General features: G+C 45.1%; 1 protein-coding gene across 7 annotated transcripts; it reads right to left on the reverse strand.

Moving 5' to 3' along the window:
* Positions 1-2,411: 2,411 nt before the first annotated feature.
* Positions 2,412-23,321, reverse strand: FAM43B (family with sequence similarity 43 member B). Of its 7 annotated transcripts, XM_056795672.1 has the most exons (4): positions 23,052-23,321; positions 16,285-16,387; positions 6,161-6,309; positions 2,412-4,785 (listed from the first exon to the last, which is right to left on the reverse strand). In XM_056795672.1, exons 3-4 carry the CDS (start codon positions 6,271-6,273, stop codon positions 3,366-3,368), a joined length of 1,533 nt encoding a protein of 510 aa, XP_056651650.1. In that variant the 5' UTR covers positions 6,274-6,309; positions 16,285-16,387; positions 23,052-23,321; the 3' UTR covers positions 2,412-3,365. The 7 variants fall into 7 exon arrangements, with proteins under 7 accessions (XP_056651650.1, XP_056651649.1, XP_056651648.1 ...); XM_056795671.1 differs by lacking the exon at positions 6,161-6,309 and having other exon boundaries at positions 16,285-16,380; XM_056795670.1 differs by lacking the exon at positions 6,161-6,309.
* Positions 23,322-25,311: the final 1,990 nt, after the last annotated feature.

Here is a 25,311-nt window from a genome sequence, read left to right on the forward strand (position 1 = left end):
CTGTTATACTTCTACTGTCCTATTATTGATCACAGGGAAGGGGAAAAGAACAGCAGTGAGAATCTGAATGCCTGGGTTCTAATTCCAAACCGGCCACTAAATCTCTGTGTGACTTTTAGCATGTCTTCTTGCTTGGAATTCTGGTTTTGTTTTCGTTTTTGTTTTTAACCCCTACCTTCTGTCTTAGAATGGATATGAAGTATCAGTTCCAAGGCAGAGAAATGGTTAAGGGCTAGACAATGGGGTTAAATGACTTGCCTAGGGTCACACAGTTAGGATGTATCTGAAGCCACATTTGAATCCAGGACCTCCGTCTCTAGGTGTGGCTCTGCATTCTCTGTGCCACCTAGCTGTCCCTTTTGATTATTTCTCATCTATGACATTAGAGGGTTGGATAAGATGATTGCTAAGGTTCTTACAGCTCTAAGACTCCTAGCATAACTTTGATAGGACCAAGAGCTGGAAGGGATCTTAGAGATCTAGTCCAACTCTCCTATTAAAAGTCCTCTTATTCCTCAAAAGAGGAAACTGAGGTTCCTAGAGCTCTGCCATCATTGTTCTAAGGACCCTCCCAGCTATGACATTCTGGGTTCTAATTTCCCTCTCAGCTTTGACATCTTATGTTCTAAGGGCCATCCCATCTCTGACATCCTATATTCACAGGGTCTGAAGCTGGATCGATCTTAATAGATCTAGTCAAACTTTTTTTTTAAATAGAAGAGGAAACTGAGGCCTCTTCTAGCTGACATTCTATGTTCTACACTAGAAGAAGAGAGGCTGGAGGCACCTGAATTGCACAGGAAGCTATTATATGAAACAATATAGAGACCTAGTTTCTTATATTATATCTGAGGAACCTCCATCTACAAAATGGGCCTGATTTCAAACCTTCCCGTGGCAATGCTCAGTCCATCTTCTCCACGTGTCCTGTTGCCCCAACCCAGCAAGCAGAGTGTGCCTGCCTGGCTTGCCTGGCATCCTCCCCTCCTGTAGCCTCTGGCCTGACCCAGCCCACTGCAGGGCCAGTGTGACACAGCACTATGGCTCTTGGCTCCTAGCACCACTGATTTCTCTCTTCTCTGGGGAAGTGCAAACCCTTGAGTGAACCACTGGGAGAAGTCTGCTCACTGGAGACTGCAGATGCTGTTCCTTTGGGGACTAGGTGCTCCAGATTCTGATCTCAGCAACAGGACTGAGAAAACATCGGCTCTCAAGATTGAAGTATTGGGAAAGGCTTGGCCACACTTCCATGGCTTCTTTTGCGTGAGAACTCGAGTGTCCTCAGCTCATTTGCCAACCTGTTTCCCTTCCACTCCTGAATCCCTTCGGAACACTGTGGGCACTCAGAGGTACATGCAGGCACACAGCTATCTTCAGAATGACCAACTTAACAGGTAGTCCCACCTCCCACTGTGACCCCAAGCAGAACTCCATCTGTATGAGCATCTTCGAAGGCAGAGACAGAATCTTAACCCTTGATTCCAGAACCCTACAAAAAGCATTGGGGAACCTGACAGTACTGAAAAGACAGATCTGTTTTATTTACCAGTGATCAGTTGGTGACATCTTGATCTTTGGGCTTTCTGAGACCTCAGCAAGTAGAGAGGCATTCGAGCAGATGTCCATCCCCTTGTTGGGTTAACATATTCATTTCCCCCAGAAAGATATATGTGGTTGCTTCATCCCCAGCCCTTGCCTGCTATTCAGTATAATTCAATTAATCATAGCTCCTTCCCCAGAAAGGATTAGGTCCCGCTGCTGAAAGGGGCATTTTTCTGACTCTCCAAGAGTTTGAATGAACCCCATAATCTCTACCCAAAGAAGTAGGCTGTTAAAAGTGCTGAGCAGTGCAAGGGTTTGGAATCAGAGAACTAGTGTTCAAATCCCAATTTCTTTTTGATACCTGCATGGCCTTGGATAAGGCTCTTTGCCTCTTAAGGCCTCAGTTTCCTCATCTCTAAAATGAGGGGGTTGGACTAGCTGACCCTTTCAACCTTTCAACCCATGATCCTAATAACTTACATTTATATAGCATGCTTGCAGGGGGGGGGGTGTCCTCAGCACACTTAGCAAAGTGCCTGGCACAAAGTAGGCATTTCATAAATGTTTGCTGTCTAACCTTGCTACATTATTCCATTTGAGACTCACCACCACCCTATGGATGGAGAATGATCAGTAAGTCAAATATATAACCATCACTGGAGTACTGTATTTTACAGATCCTGGGAGAGGTGAATTACCCAACATCACACAACTAATCAGGGTCAGAGGTGGGATTTGAACCTGAGTTTTCTGATTCCAGGTCTGTCACTCTATTCTGAACAAGCCCGGAGATTTTTTTCTGGCTCTAAATTCCAGTCTGCTCAATTCAAGCTGGCGCTTCTGACAAATAACATTGGGGAACTTGACAGTACTGAAAAGACAGATCTATTTTATTTACCAGTGATCAGTTGGTGACATCTTGATCTTTGGGCTTTCTGAGGCCTCAGCAAGTAGAGAGGCATTTGAGCAGATGCCCATCCCCTTGTTGGGTTAACATATTCATTTTGTCCTCAGTGGAGAGAAGGGTGCTCTATGACCGTCCCTTTGGGACAGTCTTTGTTTTAGGGACTTGGCCCTCAGTATCACCAGTGCCTGGAGTACCTGCCTTGTCACCTTACCTCCTGCAGTGCCCCATCCTGGTCCAGGGAGATGGAAGGGGGGTCTCTTAAAGAGATCCATCTACACCTCAACCTGCAGAGAAGAGGGCCCTGGTGGGAATCAGTAGTCCTGTGGGGATGACAAGAGGCTGCTGGGCCCAGAAGGTGGTGCCACTACAATAGGCTTGGTTTTCTGTCCAACTGTCAGGATGTTTCCTGGTCTCTCCTCCAGTGGCAGGGCTAAGAAGGGTGAAGAGTAACGATAGCCCCCAACCCTTGGAGAGCTGATGGAGTGGGGAGAGTCTTGGGAGCCATTCACCTTCTCAGTCTGGGACTGCTGAGTCATCTTGGAGGCAAGTCCTGAGCAGTGGCGGGTCCATTGAACCCTTAGAGTCCCTCTGGTTCCCACAACTACCTTCATGTTAAGCAGTCCCAGGTCCCCTGGGGGAAGGAGAAGGGGGTTTCTAGAACTGAGTTCTAGCCCTCCCTGTTGCAGTCACATCTCCATTGCCTGGGTCCAAGGATAAGCGGTAGCGGACCTCTGGAAACTCTCCATCCCTTCTCATGTTGGCTAGGTGTGGGGAAGGGAAGGGCTTGGGGTATGATGGCAAGGGGAATGGCTTGTTCAGAGAGAGCCCGAGATAGGGAAGGAAGGAGGTCCTGAGTTGGGGAAACATTGGAGTGCAAGGGCTCTCTGAGAAGGGCCTCTGCGCCATCAGGCACCAACTACCACCCCCCTACAACACATAGGGCCTGGTGGGAGGGGAGGGAACTGGGAAGGGCCTTGCGAGAAGCAGGCCCCAAAGGCCTGCGTTTGAGAACCTGCATGCAGCCCTTGTGGGTAGGGTTGGGGGTTGGGGGCGGGGCCCGGGGAGTGGCGGAGCCCCTTAGGCTGCACGTCCTCAGCTCCCGGGCTAAGCTCAGCACCTCGGAGCGCTCGCGCTTCGGGCCATCGGCCTCCTGGAGTACTACACTACTCTCCTGCCCAGGTCTTTCCTGATCCTTCTCAATGATCCCCTCCTCGTCCTCCTCCTCCTCCTCCTCCTCCTCTTCCTCTTCTTCTTCGTCTTCTTCCTCCTCCTCCTCCTGCTCCTGTTCCTGCTCTTGTTCCTGCTCCTGCTCTGGCTCCTGTTCCTCATCCTCCTCCTGGATGCTGCTGAGGCGGGGTGCGCCACGGCCGCGTTCTGCGGGTGGGGGCCGATAGGCGCACTTGGCGTTGAGCAGGCGGCGCAGGGGCGCTCGGGGCACCGAGCCGGCCGCCGCACCTGCGGCCGCCCGGAGGTGCTGCTGGCGCACATGGCGCGCGTCGCTTTGCCTCTGCAGCCGCTTGAAGTCGGTAAAGGCGGCCAGCGCTGTCTGGCGCAGCAGGCGCGCTAGGGCCCGCGCCTTGTGCGCCCGAGCCAGCAGAACTGCGTGGCAGCGAAGGACCACGGCCTTGTGGCGCGCCTGGTGGCGGTATATCCAAGCGAAAACGCGCGGGTGGTGGTGGTCTGCCGCGCAGTACGTGATGCGCGGCAGCAAGTAGGCGTGCGCCGGCCTCCGGGACCCTGAGCCCGCTGTGCGCTCGCAGGGCTGCATACGGATGCCATGGGGTCCCAAAGTCAGCTTCATCTTGGTGCCCCCAGCCTGCCCGCAGCGCGCCCAGATCTTGCCCACGGCGTCATCCGTGCAGCCGTCGCCCTTGGCGTGCAGGGTGACGGCGTTGCCCAGGTACCACACCGTGTAAGTAGGGTCCTCTTTGTTGAGCTCCACTTTTTGGCGTCTGCTGCGGAAGACCCGGCCCAGGCGCTCCAGGGGCCATTCGGGCAGCAGGTCAGGGCAGGAGCGCAAGAAGGTGGAGAGCAGCGACGTGTAGGCAAGCCGGGGACTCAGGCTCTTACCCTTGCGCTTGTTCTCATCTTCCACCAGCACGAACTTGCTCCGTCTCCAGGGCAGCATTGTAGTGGTGGTGAGTGCTGGCGCTGAGCGGCTCGGGGCCGCCCTGGCCCGGAAAACTGGCCCCGAGGTGCCCGGAGGGGTTAGGGGCAGAGGTACAGGGGCCCGGCGAGGCCCAGTCTGCGGATGCCCGTATATCTGTTGAAGCTGGTTCCCGAACTGCTCGGCTGGCCGCTGCGTTGCCTTGTGGTGGACGGCGGAGCGGCGGGTCCTGCGAAAGGAGGGGAGAATCGAGTGAGCCCTGGCCACCCTCCAGGCTGAGAAAGGCGACGGAAGGAGGGGGAGGGACAGCTGCTTTCTCCCCGAGACTGGGTCGGAGGAGGGGGGAACCCTGCGCTCTTCTCGCCAGCCACCACCACTGCGGCGGGGAGGCGAGACAGGGCGAGGCGTCTGTGGAGCCGATGGTCGCTCAGCCGGCGGGGTAATCACTGAGCTAGGCTGCGGTGGTGGTGGCGGCGGCGGCGGCGGCGGCGGCAGCGGCAGTGGAGGGGACTCCTCCTGACTCGGCTGCTCCACCTCCCCAAGCTGCCTGCATCAGCGGGCGGGACCGCTAGATCTGGCGCTCCCTCCCCCTTCTCTCTCTTCCTAGTTCCCTCCCACCTCAGCCAGTGCATCGGGTTCTGCTCTCAGGCAGGACACCGTGGACCCCTCCCCCTGTCCCCCAAACCCCGCAAGGGGAGGCTTAGTTTTCATTTGAAAACCTCAGGGTACTTTCCTTGCCCTTCTTGGGGACTCCGTTTGACCTCTGGAGAATAGCCCCCTTTTTTCTCGACATTCTCTCCTGCAGCGTCCTTGACCTCCTAAACGGGGGGGGGGGTGTTCCTCCTCTCCCCTCTCCCCACCATGGGGGGGGGACTCCCCTCCTTCCCACCTTGATCGCCAAGCATCAGTGTGGGAGTGATTTCCCTGGTAGTAGTTGGGAGTGGGAGGGAATACCTGACAGCACAGTACAAGGGGGTGGATGGCAGTGGCAAACTATCATCTTTTAGGTTCAGGACAAGGCAGTCTTGGGGCTGTCTGGGTGGGAAGGTATATCTGGAGAAGAGCTGACCACACGCCAGGACCTGTCACTCTACCTATCCGGGGTACTCATCAACTAGAATCTGGCAGACTAGGGGTGGAGGGGTGGGGTGGGTAGCCCTAGTCTGATGTTAGTCTATTAGCTCCACCTAGCCTGAATGCCCTTTCTCTGCAAAGCCCTACATTGGGTTCTGCGCTGGTGAAGACAGTTTATGCAGTTGAAAAAGATTGATTCCTGATCTTGGAGAGCTTCTAGTCTTAATGGAGGAGGCTCTGCCTTCAGGAAGGGCTTTAAGATTATAACATTTTGAGTTAGAAGGAATCTGAGAGGTAAGCCAGCCAAATTTCATTATTTTACAATGAAGAAACTGGGTCCGTAGAAGTTAACTGATTTTGTCCATGGTCACAGAGGTAATGAGAGACAGGACTGGGATTGAGGTCTATGATTCTCTTACTCCTCTGCTACATCACAGTGACCTCCCGACTCTACACTCAGTATTCCAAGTTAATTGTGGTGGTAGTGGTGGTGGTGGAAATATAGTCTCAGGACCCATAGGAATTCTTACAAGGTCGGCATCCTTAGTGTAGCTGGAATTTCAGGACCACTTGGCTGGGGCAGTTCAGTCGTCTGGTTCCAAGACCTTTCCAGAGCTAGCTGATGAGCTCTCTTCCCAGTCATGGATTGTTACTCTAGGTCTGAGGTGGATCCTTCCCTCTGGAAGGGAAGGAAGATCACAAAATCACGAGCTGGAAAGATTCCTAGATTGTCATCTAGTCTACCCTCCTGATTTTGCAAATGAGGAAACAGACCCAGAAAAATTGTGTCCAGCCCAAGTTGGAACCACTAATAAATAACAGAGCTGAAATGGTTGATGGTATTAGCCAATAGTGCAGACAATTTAAGGGGGCAGAGGACCAGGATTCCAATCCTAACTGTGCTTATTACCTGGTTAATCTTGGCTTAGACACTTTCCTTCTTTGGATCTGCTTCCTTACCTGTAAGATGAAGAGGGTGGGCTAGATACTTTTCACAGACTCTGCCAGTCCAAGTTCTATGATCCTGTGAATAGTCAGGTCCTACTGACAGGACTGATGTCAATGGCTCTTTATGACACCTTCTGGGAAATCAAAGACTAGTACCTTCACAGTGATGCAACATACTGCTCTCAGGTCCTGCCTCCCTTACTGCCTGCTGGACAGCTCCTTTTGGATGTCTCATCATCCTTAACTCCCTTTGGCTGAAATTGAACCAATCATATTTTCCTCTAGATCCCTTCCTTAGCCTCCCTCCTCTGCTCAAGAAACTACAATGAATCACTTTTGCCAAATGCCTTGTATCAAGCTCCTCCCTCTGGCTTTTAACATGTATCCTTTGCTTCAGCCCGGCCTGTTCTCTTATAATTCTACCAACACAAGAAACTCATATTCGTCTTCATGCCTGTATGCTTCTTTTTCTTTTGGAAAAAACATTTCCTCTTCCTGGGCCTCAATTTCTTCATCTGTTCAAAAAAGAGGGGATTGCCTCTGAAGTCCCTTCTAGCTCTAATGTTCTCAGTTCTAATATTCTATGTCATAAAGTCTTTTCTTACTCATATTCTCTGTTCTAAGGCATCTTTTAGCTTTAATGTTCTATATTCTGTGTTCTCTTCAAACTGACTTTTGGGTCTCTCCCAGCTCTGAAAATCTGTGGTTTGCCATTTTGTATCCCAAGATCCCTTCTTGCTCTCATACTTGTTTTCTAAGGTATTTTCTAGCACTAAGATTCTGTCCTAATGTCTTTTAACTCTTCCATTCTCTGTTTTACGATCCCTCCCATCTCTGACATTCTATGTTCTAGGGTTCCCTCTAGTTCTAAGATCCCCTCTAACTCTGCTATTTTATGTTCTAAGGCCCTTTCTAGCTCAAATATTTTGAGGTCTAAAGGCCCTTCTACCTCCAATATTCCCCATAGGACATATCTATTTTCCATAACGATATCTCTCCTCTATCTCTATCTCTATACCACCTGAACTATTGAGATATCTATATATAGGATTTGGTCCTCACAGTAACTCTGAAGTAGGTGTGGTTATTATCTATATTTTAGAGATAAAGAAACTGTATAGCTAGTGTCTGAGAGGGGATTCTAACTGAGGTCCCCCTGGCTCTAAGTCTAATATGCCGTTGCTACTGTGCCACCTTGATGCCTTATGGGAAAAAGAGTGACACTCAAGTATTTACAAGATAGTGACTGCTAAGTGATTTTGGAGAGGTGTAGATGGGGAGTTAGAAGAGTTCTGAGATCTGCTCCTGTCTAGGGTAACTGACTGGTCTCATCCACAGATTGATATGAATTTACCACAATGAGAATTGTCTAGAATTGAACTCTCTAGAGATAGGCATCTCATTCTGAACCTTGAAAAACAGCTGTTGTTAGATGAGAGGCTAGCAGGGGTGGGAAAGGCCCCTCATTTCATATAATGCATGAGAAGGATAAAAGGCTGGCATTTGTTCCTTCATTTGAATGCCACAGACTTCTTAGAACTGGGAGGAGATTCAGGGACAAATCTGAAGAATTTGAGCCTAAACAGAAATCTCTCCCTTCTGCAACATGTTATCTAGCCATTTCTTGAAGACCTCTTATGATGGAAAACTCACTACCTTCAGAGGAAGCCCCTTCTACTTAAGGACAGTTTTCTTAGCCAGCCCTTCCCTGAAATCAAACTTAACCTTACCTTTCTTGCATCTTCCCCTTCTTGCTCCCAGCTCTGCTGTCTATGGCCAAATAGAACAAGCCGGGTTCCTCTTCCATGTGACAGCTTTTCCTTGTGGGCTTTCTCTACTCTAGGCTAAACTTGCTCAGTTCCTTCAGTTGCTATTATTGGATATATCATCATCTCTCCAATCTCCTCACTGTCCTTTGGACTCTGCTTTGGACATGCTCACTATTGTTCTGAAGAGGATCAGTGATGTGGTGGGCACTATCTTGACTTGCTCATAAATTGGGTTTAAATGAGGCAGGATTGCACAAAGTCATCAGCTACATTCTCCTTTCCAGTCATCAAAGTCTGGTGGCCAGGCAAAAGTCGAGACAACTGGCCATGGTCCTGGGACGCAGTGGATAACCTTGGCGTCTTTGATGTCTGACCAAGTTCTAAGCACTTCACGGTGCCTGCTTCAGCCAACTTCATGGCCATTGGGACAAATTGTTCTCCTCCCTCTGTTCTTCTGGAGCAAGTCTCCCCATGCTTGAGGAAGACATTCTCCCACCCAACCAATGTGGTTGCGGTCTGTAGGTTACCTTCAACCTGACTTAGCCAGACAGTATTACCATAGTGTGGCTGCTGCACATGCTATTGGAGCCACAGGTGAGAATTGGGTGAAAGATAAACGCAAAAGGTGGATGAGCAACCCTGAAAAGGTTGCAGCAAACCCTCATCCCAGAAGGGCTAGTCCTCTCTGAATACCCTATCTATCCCCAATGCTCTATCTAGGTCCTCAATGACCTTCCTAAAATGTGCCACCATCAAATCTGGCCTCAAACACTTCCTAACTGTGTGATCCTGGGCAAGTCACTTCACCGCCATTGCCTAGCCCTTACAACTCTTCTGCTATAGAACCAATACATAGTATTGATTCTAAGAGGGAAGGTAAGGGTTTAAAAAATTAATTAACACGTGCCACCAGCAATGAATATAATACTCTAAAAGTCTGAACAGGCCAGAGGCTATGAGTGGCACCATGGTGCACTGGGTCTGGAATTAGATAGGCTTGAGTTCAAATCTTGCCTCAGACACTCTAATAGCTGTGTGATCTTGGCCAAATCATTTAACTCTGCTATCCTCAGTAGAGGTTATAGAAGTAAAGATGAAGTGAGGATCATAGCAGCAATTCCCTTCCAGGTTTGTTGTGAGGATAAAATGAAATATTTGTAAAAGTGCCTAGGCACAATGTCAGTCACATAATAGGTGCTTGATAAATTCTTATTCCCTGTTTTCCTCAATCTTCATTCTGAACACTGTGCTTCTGTTTATTACTGCATCGTTAGCTTTTGGTAGGGAATGCCATGTCATTCCTCAGTAAGGAAGCTAGCAGTGGTTTAGAAGGATTCTTAAAAAAAAGATTATGTGTATTTTAATCACCCTTACCTTCTGGCTTAGAATTGATACTAAGTATTGGTTCCAAGACAGAAGAGGGGTAAAGCAAGGCAATTGGGGTTAAGTGACTTGCCCAGGGTCACACGACTGGGAAGTGGCAGGGGCCAGATTTGAACCTAGGTCCTCTTGTCTTCAGCCTGGCACTCTGTCTACTGAGCCCTACTCTAGCTACCCCCAATAGCCTTCTTGCTAAAGGACATAACATGCATTTTGATTCCTGTGCTGTAAAAATCAAAGTTCCGTGCTTTATTTGGTGACCTTGAGCTGCTTGCTGTTGGCTTAACTACCCCATTGCAGGCTGATCATTTCCGAAAGATCTTGCCAGGCTTTCAGTGTTTTGAGAATGCAATTTTCTCTGAATCCAGGTGGCTGGGCGTGATAATAGAACTGATGGGAAGAGAAATGGCTCACTCTGTTCATGGACGTCTCCTCTAGATAAGTGGTTAGGACTGGATAGATGTGCTTACAGAATCAAAACCTTTAGAATGCATAGAGACCTCAGAAGTCACCTGAATTAATCTGTCCAATTTATAAATGGGGAAATGAAGGCTTAGAGAGCCACGTAGCTTATCAATTCTACCTCCATACATCTCACTCATCCATCCCTCTGCTTCCACTCATATAGCCACCATCCTTTTTCAGGCTCATCACATCCACTGGGGCTCACTATTGCCTTTGGGAATAAATAAAGACTCTGCCATCTGGGATTTAGCCCTTGACATCTGTCTCTAACCTAGTTTTTTAAAGCTCTTCACACTGAATCCCTTTATACACTCTGGATTCCATCCAAGCTGCCTTTGCTGTCTCCAGGAGAATGTATGTTTCTTGAGGGCAGGGTCTTTTATCAGTTTTTATCTTCTTATCCCTAGTTCTTTAAATTTTTTCCCCCCAAAACCCCTTACCTTCTGTCTTAGAATCTTGGTTCCAGGGCAGAAGAGTGGTAAGGGCTTGGCAATAGGAGTGAAATGACTTGCTTAGGGTCACACAGGAAGTGTCTGAGACCACATTTGAACCCAGGTCCCTATTGTCTCTAGGCATGGCTCTCAAAACACTGAGCCACCTACCTGCTCCCTTGTATCCCTATTTCTTACCAAACTATTTTATTGAAGTGCCTAAACATCTCCTTCCTTCATACCTTGGAACAGTTTATTTCCTTTGTCTGGAATGTACCCCTTCCTTCTTGATTAGAATCTGTCAAGGCTCAACTTGGGTGCTCCTCCTTCCCCTCTGTGGAAAGCATTTCCTGATTCATTGTTATTGTTCTGTAATATCCAACTCGTCATGACTCCATTTGGATTTTCTTGGCAGAGATACTGGAGTGGTTTGCCATTCCCTTCTCCAGCTCATTTTATAGATAAGGAAACTGAGGCAAAGAAGGTTAAATGTCTTGCCCAGGGTCACACAGCTAGGAAGTGTCTAAGGCCAGATTCGACTTCAGCAAGACTCTATCCAGTGGGCCACCTAGCTGTCCTTCCTGTTTAGTACCTTCTTCCTTTACAAATTATCTTAGACATACTAATAGATGTATCTGCCTGTTATCTCCTTCCAATAGAATCTAAGCTCTATAAGGAGTGGGCTTTTTTTTTTTTAATTTGTATTGCCAGCACTTGGCACAGGGCCTACCTGCTCAATTGAAAGTGGTCGAGCCAGGCTTAGAAAACAACTTTCTTAACTCTTCCTCTACCCTACCTTGGTGATCTCTTGGAGAAATTTGTAGGAGAGTCAGGGTGTGTATGCAGAAATTCCTGCCATACATTATGCCTGGGGACATTTGAATAGGTTGGCATGTCTATGGCAGACAGTGCTTATATCTAGGAATGTGTACATGGATGTTCTCTACGTGTGGCTGGTGTAGGGGTTAGGAGGGTTGGTTTCATACTGTCAACTTTCACCTCTCTAGACCTTGGTTCCCTAATCTTTAAAATGCAGGGACTGGTTTAGCTAACCTCTAGGGTCTCTCCTCATTCTGACATTCTTTGTTCAAAGTTATATGAGTTGGGCAGCTGGGTGGCTCAAGGGATTGCTGGGTTCAAATCTGGCATCAGATACTTCCTAGCTGGGTGACTCTGAACAACCTCCATTGCCTTGTCCTTACTGCTCTTCTGCCTTGGGACCAATACATAGTATTGATTCTAAAACAGGAGATCAAGATTAAAAAAATTATATGAATTTAGGAGAGGGAGTAGATTATAATGGCTTTTTGCCACTTAATGTCAATGGGCTTCTGTTTCCTCACCTATAAAATGAAGAAACTGGACTTGGTGACTTCTAAGGTCCTGGGAACCATAGGATTTAGAAGGAAGAGACCCTAGAAGTCTTTTCATAGGAAGGTGATGTGGTACAATGGAAAGGCTATAGAATTCGAGGAATTGGATTCAAACTCTACCTCTGATGTTTTTCCCCCAGTGTGAATTCATCTCCCCCAGCCTCAGTTTCTTCATCAATAGAATGAAGCAATTGTATTGACTTATGAGGTCCCATCTGATTCCCTCTCACATTATAAATAAGGAAACTGAGATTCCTGAAGGTGAATACTGAAGGTTCCATAGGAAGGAAGTGGCATACCTGATATTTGGGTTCATTAGGTACAGTGGATAGAACTTTGGGTCTGAAATCAGGTAGACCTGAGTTTCAATTCAATCAGTTCAATGCAATTAAAACCCATTCTCAGATACTTTATAGTTGTGTGACCCTGGGCAAGTCATTTAATGTCTGCCTCAGTTTCTCCAACTGTAGATAGGCATAATGATAGTATCGGCATAATGATAGTATCTCCCTCTCAGAATTACTGTGGGGATCAAATGAAATAATATTTTAAAGCTTTTAGCACTGTTCCTGACACATAGTAACTGGTGCTTAATGTTTAGTTCTTCCCTTCTTTGAACTCAGATCCCCAGAATTCAAATCCAGTGCTCTTTTCATTGCATTGTGTCCCTTCTAACTCTAAGTCTATGATGCTATGACATAATAATTGAAATGATAAATTCACATTTCTGTAGTGACATATGATTTCACAGACACTTCCTACACAACAGCCCTTTGAGGTCAGTAGTGCCAAAATTCTCCATATTTTACTGATGAGGAAACTGAGACCCAAAACTGATCCTACCATTCCAAGAATTCCTGTATTCCTCTCCTTCCATTTTCCCCAATCACTCTGCTTGCATTATTACTGCCTCCTTGGATCTAATGCTGTTCGAAAGTACCTGACATCTGTTTCAGAGAATGTGTATATGAAAAGGAAGCTGGGTAGCCATGACATCCTGGTGGCAGAGTGTAACTAGGGCATGGCATCTGGGGCTTTGTCCCAGGGTGCCAAATTTAGAGAGCACTAACAGCCAAGTAGACCTTCAGTGACAAAGAAACAACACAGCTTAGCACCTAGTTTGCAAGAATAATTAGTTTAGAAAGGAAGCTTCCGATCATGCTGGAGTGAGCATCTCCCTTCCTATTCTAGTCCCTCCACCATGTGCATGATGCTGTGTCTGGGATTGTCTCTGCTCCTAGGAGCATACTTTTGCTGCTTTGGGAGAGGGGGTGGGAGTACAGATGATTGTGGTCCTTGCCCTACATGCCATGATTCCTAGTTGTGGTCTTTCCTGAGGGACTTCACTGACCTGGGCAATCTTGCCAGTGATTTAACTGCATTCCTTCCCCTTTTTTTCAGAATTTCTCCTTCACAGTGTCACCCTACACCCTGTCCCAGCCTGCCCTTCTAGGAAACCTCGAGAAAGAACATCTTCTTTTTCTTCTGTACTTGAACCCAGATACATCCTTAGTCTCAAAAATCTGCATTCTGTTGCCATGGCAATAGAACACTTCGGGAAATGATATCAAATAAAGTGCTGTTCTGTGCTCATGGCAACCACCACTTGGCACATTTGGGGTGAGAATGTTCTGTGTTTTCCTCCTGCCTTTAAGCTGGGGAAGGGCAGGAAGTGTGTGGGGAGGGTGCTGCTGTGCTTTGGGAGTTGGAGCAGTTTTTCCTTTTCAGAAAATGAGATGAGCTTAAGGTAGTTTGATAGAGGGGAAACTAGAATAGCTGGCATGCCTTTGTGGCTTTACAATTTGCAAAGCGTTGAACAGATCATAGGTATAATACTGCCTCGTCCATCCCATCATTTTACATATAGGGAAACTGATGCCCAGTTTCCTGTGTAAGAGGCCTTTTCCTTTTGTAAGAGACTTCATAGGATTATAGATCTGAAGCTGGAAGGGACCTCAAATCTAGTCCACTCCTCCATCTTACATATGGAGAAACTGAGGTCCAGATAGGGGAGGTGACTTCAAAGGATTATAGATCTGAAGCTGGAAGGGACTTCAGAAGCAACCTAGTCCAAACTGAGGCTGAGAAGACAGGAGATGACTTCATGGGCTCATAGATCAAATCCTCATTTTATAGATGAAAAAATTGAGATAAAGTGATGTCACAGCGTCACGGTAGATAAAATCTTAGAGCTATCTAAACCCTTTCATTTTTGGATAAGGAAATTAAAGCCTAAAGAGGCTGAATGACTACTTGCCTCAGAATTGTACAAATAGGAGATGTCTGAGGTGGGATTTGGACCTGCAGTCCTGCTAAGTCCAGTGCCCCACACTTACACTTGCCCAGGGTCTCATGGGGAAGAGGCAGAACTGTGAGTCCAACCCATATCCTCAGACTACAAATCCAGAACTCTTTCTACCATACCATCTTGCCTCCCTGTTAGATGTAGGTTCTACAGGTATCAATTTTTCCATTTTACAGATGAGCAAACAGAGGCCTGGAGGTGAAATGCCCTGCCATTGTTCAAAGAAATCAACAAATCTTTATTATACTTTTACTAAGTACCAGGAAATAAAAACCCCTCTAGTATCTTTGCCAACAATGCCCCAAATGAGGTCATGAACACACTATAGCATCGGGGATACAATGGTGGAAATAGTTCTTGCCCTCAAGGGACTCACACAGTAATGATGGAGACATAACAAGCAAATTATTGATAGAAGATATAACTAGAGTTGAGAGAGAGACTTTCCTGACTGCAGGTCTGAGTTTGGGATTATAGGACCTGGGAACACATTTTAGCTCTCTGCTGCTTACTACCTACTGTCTGATTCTTTTCTCCTTTGTGAAAGATGGGAACTGGATGATATTGACTTCTAAGGGCCCTTTCTAGTTCTAAATCATAGAAATTTCAGCCAATAATATTTAGGGAAAGCATCATTGGATTGTTAAGGGAAAACCTGGGGATGGGATAATTGGGCTCCAGTGGACTTCTTTAGAGATCATAGAGTCTTTGAGCTAGAGCAGGAAGGGACTTTGTTGGCTATCAAGTTCAGTTCCTTTATTTTACAGAAGTAGCAGCTAGGATCCATTGAGGTAAAGGCGAAGGTCTTAGATAGACTTTTATAGCTTTATAGCTAGAAATGGTGTTAAGAAATCAGGCTTTTGAGGGCAGCTAGGAGGTGCCATAGTGCATAGGATCCTGGGCTTGGAATCAAATCTGGCCTCACACACTTACTAGCTGTGTGACTCTGGGCAAGTCATTTAACCCTGATTGCTTATCCCTTACTGCTCTTCTGCCTTGGAACTAATATTTGAAATATCTGGGGAAAACCATGTACTAAGGATCTGATAAGTTTGTTGTTTGTCCATTGTTTCCAGAGGATCAGTGACACCACAGTCTTGTCTTGACTTGTACATTAATTGGATTTAGGTGAGGCAGAGTTGCACAAAGTCATTGGCCTCATACTCTCTTCCAGAGTCATTGAAGTCCAGCAGTGAGACAAAAGTCAGGATGACCAGCAATGGCCCTGGGTTACAGTGGATGAAGTTGGCATCTTCCATATCTGACTAAGCTCTAAGTACTCCACAGAGAAAATTGTTCTATCTGTCCATTCTGTCAGGAGAAGTCTTCACATGCTGGGGTAGATGCTCCCCCTAATTCACCCATGGGGGTCCTGTTGGTTACCTTCAATCTGGTTTAGACTATCTGCTGAGATGGTTTTAGTAGGGTGTGGCCACTGTGGATGCTACAGCTTCTTGGAGCCACAGGTGAGATTTGAATAGTAAGCACCTAGTTAGCAAGGTGGATGAATGGCTCTGAAAAGGGCTCGGCAAACCCTCGTGCCAGAGGTGCTAGTCCTCCCTGGACACCCCCCATACACCCCAGGGTGATAGTTAAGAAGACCCATAGGAAGAAACCTTCAAGAAGGAGAAAAGAGAATGGCCTTGGAAGGGTTTGAGTCTTTCATCTTGTATCGAGGGAACAGCATGGCAAAATTGAAGGCATTAGAGACTAGCCCCAGCCTGGCCTGAGAAAACTGATATTCCCTGTATAGGGCATCCTACCATCTCCATGCCTTTGTCTAGGCTTTCTCCCATGCCTGGAATGCTTTCCCTCCTCCCCACTGCTTCTTGGAATCTAGCTTCCTTCAAAACTCAGCTTATCTCACCCGTCCAATGGTAGGTCTTTCCTTACCTTCCCCCCACCCTTAGTGTTCTCCTAGAACCTCTGAAATCATCTTATATTTACATTGTATGTTTGCTTGTTTTTTCAAGATTTTCTTACCTATTTACATGTTGTTTCTTCTCAGTAGGAAGGGCAGGTCTGGTTTGGTTTTGTTTTTCTTTGTCCATTAGTCCCTAGTACAGGCTCTGGCATACACTAGGAACTTAAGAAATGTTTGTTGAATCACATGGAATTGAAACTCACCCTCGTTCTAGGCACTATCAGCTATTCTGGAGATTTATTTGTATTGGGGGCATAAAAGGGGGCTCATGTGTTGACTAAGATGGAAGTGTGATCCGGAGAGGAACAACTCAGCTCTTTCACATTTCCTACGCTGGAGAGAGCGGCTCAATGGAATCAAATCAATCGAAAGCATTCCAACTAAGTGTGAAAAGGCCCGACCAATTTAGATGTCTCTTATGAGCACTGGGAGGACTAAAGTACATGGGAAGAGTGTTAGGACAGGCTGAAGAAACTTGGTCATGTCTCATGGGTCTTCTATAAAATGGAAGACTGGCGATAAACTGATAAAGATGAGATCACTGAGCAGCAAATGAGGAGAGAGCACTCTAGCTAATCCGCCTGAGAAGGAATCTTTTGCGCTGGGAGTGGGGGTAGAGTAAAGGGAAGAATAGGGGGGAAAAGCCCACCAAGGAAAAGTCTTGCCTGGGAGTTCAGCACATAGAAGCCTTCAAACCCACAGACCAGGGCAGAACCAGGTGTTGTGTACTGGTGCCAGCAAGATGAGAATATGGGCCAAAGGTCAACCAACGATACCTAAAACTTGCAGCTATGTCATTTTGATCCTCAGACCAGGGTTGGGAACCTGTGAATCTCCACTGAAGATGGCAGCCATCATCTCAGACACAAGATCAGACCTCTTGGGGTGTGGAAAGTTTACAGTTCATTGGTCTGAACCATCTCTGGGGCCCTTGAAGAATATAGCATTCAGGACCCAGAGGAGGCAGTGGAAAAATTCAAGATAATATGGATCAGGGCAAAATAATGCTTCACATTTCTGTCTAGAAATTGTGCAGAAGGGGCAGCTGGGTGACTCAGTGGATTGAGAGCCAGACCTAGAGAGGGGAGTTCCTAGGTTCAAATCTGCCCTTAGATATACTCTCTAGCTGCGTGACCCTGGGCAAGTCACTTAACTCCCATTGCTTAGCCTTTATCACTCTTCTGCCTTGGAACTAATACATAGCATTGACTCTAAGACAGAAAGTAAAGGTTTTTAAAAAATTGTGCAGAGCCTGACCCTGACCCAAAGGTCCAATTAAGAAAGTAACAATGGAAAAATTAGTAAATTAATTGTTGTTTATTCAAGTCTTTATGTCCCTCCCCTTGAAATAAAATATATGCAGTGATATTATAGACTGAACCTTTGGAACAGAGGCAAACTGAGAGACAATGGTCAGAGCATGAGCAATTTATTGGCTAGGCTAGCAATAACCAACAAATTGAGAGACAATGGTCAGAGTATGATCAATTTATTGGCTAGGCTAGCAATAACCAACAAATTGAGGGACAATGGTCAGAGCATGATCAATTTATTGGTAGGTTAGCAATAATCAACAAATCAGGTATTTGGCCTCTCTCAATGACCAAAGACCAATCTAAATATGCTTCATGTGCAATTTCACTTCTAATTCATCTAATGGCTCAACTGACCAAAACACTGGAGGCATGCAGCCATATCTTATAGAGCTTGTAGAAAGCCAAGGAGCTAGTTCAGAAGAAACCTGGGAGATTAGGACTTCAGTGAACAAGGACAAAGAGAGGATTCACCATACTTCTTGAAAAGGAGTCACTTGGTTAAGGGTGAGGCATGGAGGTATGGGGTGGGACCCCAAAGTGGAGCAGAGCCTTTTGGCCCCAGTCTTGTTTTCCTCTCTCTTCATACTTGGTCAGAGTTTTGGAGACTCTAGAGGATGTAGGACTTTCAGCTTCCCAGGGGCACCCTAGCATTTTCCCTGCAATAGTTGGTAGAAATGCTTGTGTCCAGAGCCAAGGGCAGAAATGAAGATTTGAGACTGCAGAGTCCATTAAAAGTGCTATACTATAGCTAAGGGAAAAATCTTGAGGCTCCACCAAAATGACTTCCAGGGGTGGAATTACTCTTTTGCCACATGCTCTCTCTAAACTTGGGTCCACTTTCCCTGGGATTCTAAATTCAGACTATCCAAGATTTTTGGGGGAATGTTTTGCAGCCAACTATGTTTTAAAGTCTAATTAAGTCTGGCAGACTAATTGATGTATTTGATAAGAATGATGGTTTGCACACATCCCCCAGTCGCCTTAGGGATAAACTTAGAGCCTTGAAAGGTTGTAGCAGACATACTCTGGCTTGGTAATGGAAGTGGGGGTCAGGAGAGTCACCTCAAAGCAGGAGTTACAATTGTACATTCACAGTTTCCTGGGGTAGAATACATATTTATTTCATCACATTTTTCTGGTTAGTTGTCACCATCTAAGAGAAGTGAGAAAATCTTCCAGAGCAGTCTCAGGCTTTTTATGTTATGATATAATTTTTGAATACAGAGTGTCAGAGTTAGAAGAAACTTTAGAATTTGTCTTATCTTAACCAGAGATCTTTTAGAGATGAAAACATGAAAACCAAAGGTAATGAAGTGGCAGTACAAGAATTGGAACCCAAATCTCCTGATTTCCATATAGATCTCTTTTGGTCATTTCCCCATCCATCCTCACCTTCCCATTCTCACTGCCACTATTTTGTAGGCAGCTAGATGTCAACGTGGATTAGAATAATAGATCTGGAGCCAGGAAGATCTGAGTTAAAATCTGGCTTCAGAAATATGCTAGCTGTTTTACCAGGGGGCAAATCACTTAACTTCTGTTTGTCTCAGTTTCCTCAACTGTAAAATAGAAATAATAATAACATCTACCTCCTAGGGTTGTTGTGAGAATCTAAGCACTATGAATTCTTGACATAGTGCCTGGAGCATAGTAGGACCTTAATAAATGCTTGTTTCTTTCTTTGCCAATCCAATTCTTTCATCATGTCAGATCTGAATTACTACTATAGACTCCTAAGTAGATTCCCTGCCTTCAGTCTCTGGCCCTCTTATCCCTTTTATGCATATTTCTAGGACAATTTTCTGAAATTTTGATTGTGCTGGCTTATCCTTCTTCTACCATCAACTTCCTCAACTCCATTCACAAATCTTCAAATGCTCCCCAGTGTCTACATGATAAAGTGTGAATTCTTTAACCTGGCATTCAAGGCTCTAACCTAATCTAATTCTCCAGTCTTATTTATTATTGTCTAATACAAACCATCAAGATCTGTCAGGCTGCCTTCCTCACCATATCCAAAGAGTGCTGCCATGTTCTCGCTAACTGGAAAGTTCTCTCAATTTTCCTTTACTTTTCCAAATCCTACCCATCCTGCATGATCCAAGTCAAGGCTTTCTTCTTCCTCTTTGAGGTCTTCCCTGAGGCTTCCAGTCCATGCTGATCTTCTTTTTTAAAACAATGATGTCAACACCTATTATTCACAGTTCTCCTAAGGCATGTGTGTGCCTGACACAGTGACAGGACTACTTCATGTTTCCGGGGCTCCCAGAGCTAAAAGTACTTCACAGACCTTCTACTACAACCCATAGCTGAACAAAGAATTACCTCTTTGATATTTCTGACAGGAAAGTGGCAATCTAACTGTTGCTTGAAGATCTCTAGTCAGGATAACCCACCTCTTCCCATAGTGCCCCATTTCTTTTTACACATCTCAAATTTCTGAGTTTTTCCTGATGCCAAGCCCAAATTTTCATCACTGTTACTTTCACCCATTGATTTCACCCATGGCCCCTAGGGCCATGTTGATCAAGTCTAAATCTTCCTTCAAATACACAGTGAGAATTGTTTGTTTGAATGAATGAATGAAGCATTTATTGAGCACTTTCTTTGTGCAGAACAAACACTGTGATAAGCTGAGGAGACAAAGAGAAAAAAGATATCTGTCTCTCTTCTTCAGGAGCTCCCACTCTGATAGGGGAAGACACTACTTCAGTTGCAGGTCAAATGGAAAGGTGCCATGACCAGCAAAGCAGAAGGTGATGCATCTTCTCGAATATTATTCCACTAATAAAATCACCTCAGTTTCTGTTGCTGAACCATGTGACTGTGCCAAGGACTTTGGCCATGAAAACTTTCTTTTCTGGGTCCTCAGGCCTTGTGGCTGTAACACCTGCAGGAACAGTTCACAGACTGCAGCTGTATCAAGGGCACTGGATTGGAAGCAGTGCTATTTCAGAGGCTTTTGAGTTTTTTCCCTTGGCTGTCTCCTTCTGGATCTAGGGGTGGGATGATGGTGGTCCAGGTAGTGGTTTGACTTGCCTCATGCATGATACCTCTTATCCCTCAGGGGACCTTGCTTCTGTGAGGCTGGCCTGGCTACGTTGTGAGTAGCAGTTGGTAGGGGTTGCTGCCCCTTCTCCACAAGAGTTGTTTCCCCAAATGATGGCTTGGAGAGCTGGTCTAGAAGCAGGATGGGTAGCTTGAGAGGAGCTGCCGCTTTTAGGTGTTTCAATAGAATTTTGACTAGAAGGCAAACTGAGGCACATCTCTGTGCAAGATAGCATTTATTAATAGGGGCATGCTACTACCTGCCAATAAATGAATCAGTGGCTTGTTTCTATTTATGCCAAAGGTCTTGAGCTACCTTTTTTTGAGTTTTGGGAAGTGCAGAACAAAGAGCAGAAAAGGATGATATATCATGGGATTAAGTACAACATGATCGGTTCTGAAACTGAGACACAGGGTACAACATGATTGGTCGGAAGTTTGGTAATGGGGGCTAGCAATTCTCATGAGACTATTAAAGTTCTCATTATTGAGGTCTAGGAGAGAGATAGCAGCCCAGACTTTTGGACAGCAGACCAGACATCCTTGAAGAATAGTTTGGTTATATAAAGATTTTGGACCCAACGGCCTTTCTTTCTTACTCCATTTCCAAGGTTAGCAAAATTCCTTGAGGCAAGAACAGATTAACAGGAGAGCTGGATTTCTAGACTTAACCCATTACAGGCCAGCTGAATTCTGGACTAAGCTCAGAGACAAAGAACAATGACACCCAAAAGCAGTTACAGGACAAGATCAATTACTCATAAATAGGATCAATAAATAATCATGTTTCTATTTGAATTTTCTCATAGGGCTCAACTGCCTGTTGGTGGCAGGTGGTCAGCAGCTGTTGCTCATTGGTGATGATGAGGAAGGGATATTTTCCAATGATTTCTGCCCTCAATAATGGCTGGGCTGGAAGTAGATCTGGTGGTTGAAGGTTCACTCTATTTCCAAGGCTCTTGGGCTTAAGCTACTGTTTTTCTTCCTGAGTTTTCTCTACACTAAACACTCACAAGTTCTTCATTCACCCTCATGTGATACGGACTCTAGTCCCTTCACCATTTTTGTCACATTCTACTTGCTGCCCTTTAGCTTGTGGTTCTCTTTTGGGCAGCGAGGGGACACATTGGATAGAGCACTGGCTTGAAGTCAAGAAGACCTGAGTTCAAATCTTGCCTCAGACTGTCACTAGCTGGTGTCTCTAGACAAGTGTCTCCCTTAACCTCTGCCCGCTTCAGTTTCCTCATTTGTAATTTGAGGACAATAAGCAGCACTGAGCTCCCAGATTGTTGTGAGGACCAAATGAGATGACTATAAAACATTTAGCACATAGTAGGTATGATCTAAATATTAGCCATTATAGCTTATATAATCATAGTTTAGATATTTGATTTTTATCAGGGTAGGGAACTCCTGGTATGAAGACTTCCCCCCAAAGATGCATATCAACAAATTATGTGTAGTTTAGGTTTAGACAGAACTTAAGTCACTTGCCCTGAGTCTCACAGCTAGGACTAGAAACTGGTCTTTATGGGTTTCAAAGTCAGCCTTTTATCCACCATTCCATGCTTCCATGACTTGTCAATGCCCTTCTGAAATGTGGAGTTCAGAACTAAACATAATACAGATCCTGATGAAGATAGCTCAGGACCACTGGATATAAGCTCCTGCAAGACAAAGACCCTGTCTAACATTCTCTTGGGCCCCAATGTGCCTAACACAGAGTTCTGAACCATGAAGCACTATCATAGGATCATAGGTTTAGAGCTGGAAGGGACCTCAGAATCTTCTTAGTTTAACCCCCTGATTTTATAGATAAGAAATTGTGGTCCAGATCAGTTATATGACTTACCCAGAGTCACATTTGCTATTAAGAGGCCGAGGCAGGATTTGAACTTGAGTCTTTTTGACATCCAAGTCCATTGTTCTACCTACTATACCATGGCAGGGAGACATGGGTCTTTTCCCTTGTGAGGCTGTGATGTGGAAGGCATTTGATTTTTTCCCACCTTGAGGAGCTTGCTATCTTTGTTTTTTCTTAAACACTTTCTGTTCTAGTGAGAACTCTAAGACAGAAGGGCAAGAGCTAGGCATTTGGGGGTTAAGTGATTTACCCAGAGTCACAAAGCTAGGGAGTGTCTGAGGCCAAATTTGAACCCAGGATCTCCTGACATCAGGCCTGGTGCTCTCTCCACCGAGCCACATAGCTGCCCCAACTTGACATCTTTTTTTCTAAAAAATCCTTTCCTTCTTTCTTAAAACCAATACTATGTATTAGTTCCAAAGCAGAAAAATGGTAAAGGTTAGGCAATGGGGGTTAAGTGACTTTCCCAGGAACACACAGCAGGGAAGTAACTAAGGACAACTTGGAATCTTCTTTTTTGTTGTTGTTGATATCTAATTGAGGGGAATCAAAGACATGAATTATCTAGAGACCAAATCAAAATATAGGTTAATCATACCTGACTTAAATTGTTACTCCCAGACCTGAACACAATCCTCCAGATGAGGGCTGATGAGGCCAGAGTCCAGTGTGGTTATTCTGGCTCTGAATAGTGCAAGTAGGCCTCTTGGGAAAGAGCATTGAGCTCAGCCTGATGGAACAATGGGCGTAATAAAGGCTCTCACATCCTGCCTGCTGTCACTGCTTACTGGAATGAGGCTGTAGCCTGGCAGTGTCCCAGGGCCTGGGATGAGTGACTTGATTCACTCCAAGCTCAGGGAGGTCCTTGTGTCAGTCTGAGCCATCTCTGGCTGGGATTGAAGAGTCTCTCCCTGTTTCCCAAAGGTGTTGAAATATTGGACACAGAGATATCATCAGTTCTTGGGGTAGAAAAGGACCTCGGAGGTTGTATCTGCAGAATCCCACTGCAGTATCCTTGACAAAGGGTCATGTAGCTTCTACTCAAATGCCTCTAGGGATACAGGGATAATTATATAAAGAGGCAGATCATTGCATTCTTAATTTGCCTTAATTGTTAAGAGCATTTTCTTTATATTGAACTGATATTTGATTTCCTTTGACATTGGTTTAAATTTTTCTTTTTACTCTTTACCTTCTGTCTTAGGGTGGATACTAACTATCTATTCCAAGGCAGAAGAACAGTAAAGGCTAGGCAGTTAAGTGGCTACCCTGGAAGTATCTGAGGTCAGATTTGAACCCAGGACCTCCTGTCTTCACTGAGCCAGCTAGCTGCCCCTTACACACTTCTGTCTTATTGTTACTCAGATAAGTCTCATCATCTATGATCTTGGGCAAACTTTCTCTCCTCTCTAGGTATCATATAGGACCATATACTTTAATCTGGAAGGGACCTCAGAAGGCATCTAGTCTAACCCTCTCATTTTATAGACCAGGAACTGAGGCCCAGAAATAGTAAGTCAGTTGTCCAAGGTCACACAGGTACCTGTACTGGAGTCTTAGCATCCTGGCTCTTCAGAGTTGATTGTTAAATTTTCAGCATAGGCATTTATACTTCAGAAATCACCAAACACTATAAACCAGAGCTACATTTATTGTTCTGTTAATTGTCTATACTTAAGAGAGTGATGGGAAAAAGTTAAAAATGCAGATTGTACTTAAAAGTATATGATGTTTACATTTTCAAAAAAGAGATCCAATTGTTAAACTTTTATCAGCATAGTGCTGAACTCTTGATTCCAGAGCCTGGGCTTATGCCAGCAATTCATATTGCTTTTAAGCTTCTTCATCTACATAATGACTTGGTTGAATTTGATGACATGGGCCCCTTCTAGCTCTAAATTCTATTGTCTTCCAATAGCTCTTCAAATATCTGAAGACAATGAGCATGATCTCTCAGATCTTTTCTCTAGGTTAAACGTCCCTAATTCTCTCAAATACTCTTTTTGAGAAATGAAAATTACTTTTAAAAAATTACATGTAGAGACAATTTTTGACAATTGTTTTCTGACATTTTAAAATTCAGATTCTGATAGGTGTGAAGTGGTATCTCAGAATTGTTTTAATCTGTCTCTCTCTCTCTCTCTATCTAATCAATAGTGATTTGAAGTATTTTTTCCATATGATTATAGTTTTAATTTCTTCCTCTGAGAACTGCTTGTTCATATCCTTTGACAAATGATCAATTGGGGATCTTTCAAATACTCTTAATGTAGAATGGCTTTTTTTTTTAAAGATGCAAAGCTTTATTGAATAGAAAAAATGTGGAGCACTATCTCAAGCCATTGACCTAAGACAAATACTTCCAAAATTCACAGAAAAATCCCTTATTTGTAGGAGAATCCTGATACAATCAAGCCTCTCTATAGGGATTATAACATTTTTACAATGGTTGAAAACCAGAAGTAAAGAACAGGAATATTAAGTTGAATAGCTTTACAAAGAATAGCTTTACAGTGGATACATTCAAGTAAATTAATATTTTAAAGAAATTATCAGGAAGTCAGAGAGAGAGAGAAGAGTTGGGGGACTGGATTATCTGTGAAGGGCTGATGTTTTAGGATGGTTACATGAGTATCATTCCAGTCATTGGGCTTGACTACCTGGGGGAAGCCTTTGATACAATGGGAAGAACTTTTAACAAAAGGGTACTTAGGATTTAATCATGAGGTACTTTAGGGTCTAAGAACAACCAAAACACTTACAGGCTGTTACAGCTTTTGTCCTGCAGGGAGAAGGGTGGCAGATGGGGGTAATCTTGTCTTGAAGGGAGCCCGATTGGAATGAGGGTGGGGCACCAG

The sequence above is a fragment of the Monodelphis domestica genome, chromosome 4 (genome assembly GCF_027887165.1).
Source record: "Monodelphis domestica isolate mMonDom1 chromosome 4, mMonDom1.pri, whole genome shotgun sequence".
NCBI classification, from domain to species: domain Eukaryota; kingdom Metazoa; phylum Chordata; class Mammalia; order Didelphimorphia; family Didelphidae; genus Monodelphis; species Monodelphis domestica.

Bases quoted from the DNA above. Each gene is read 5' to 3' on its own strand.
- FAM43B (XM_056795672.1), bottom strand. From the start codon at position 6,273: ATGACTGGGAAGAGAGCTCATCAGCTAGCTCTGGAAAGGTCTTGGAAC. The intron at 4,786-6,160 runs GTAAGAATTCCT...CTCCTTTCGCAG, and splicing joins ACACTAAGGATGCCGACCTT to GACCCGCCGCTCCGCCGTCC.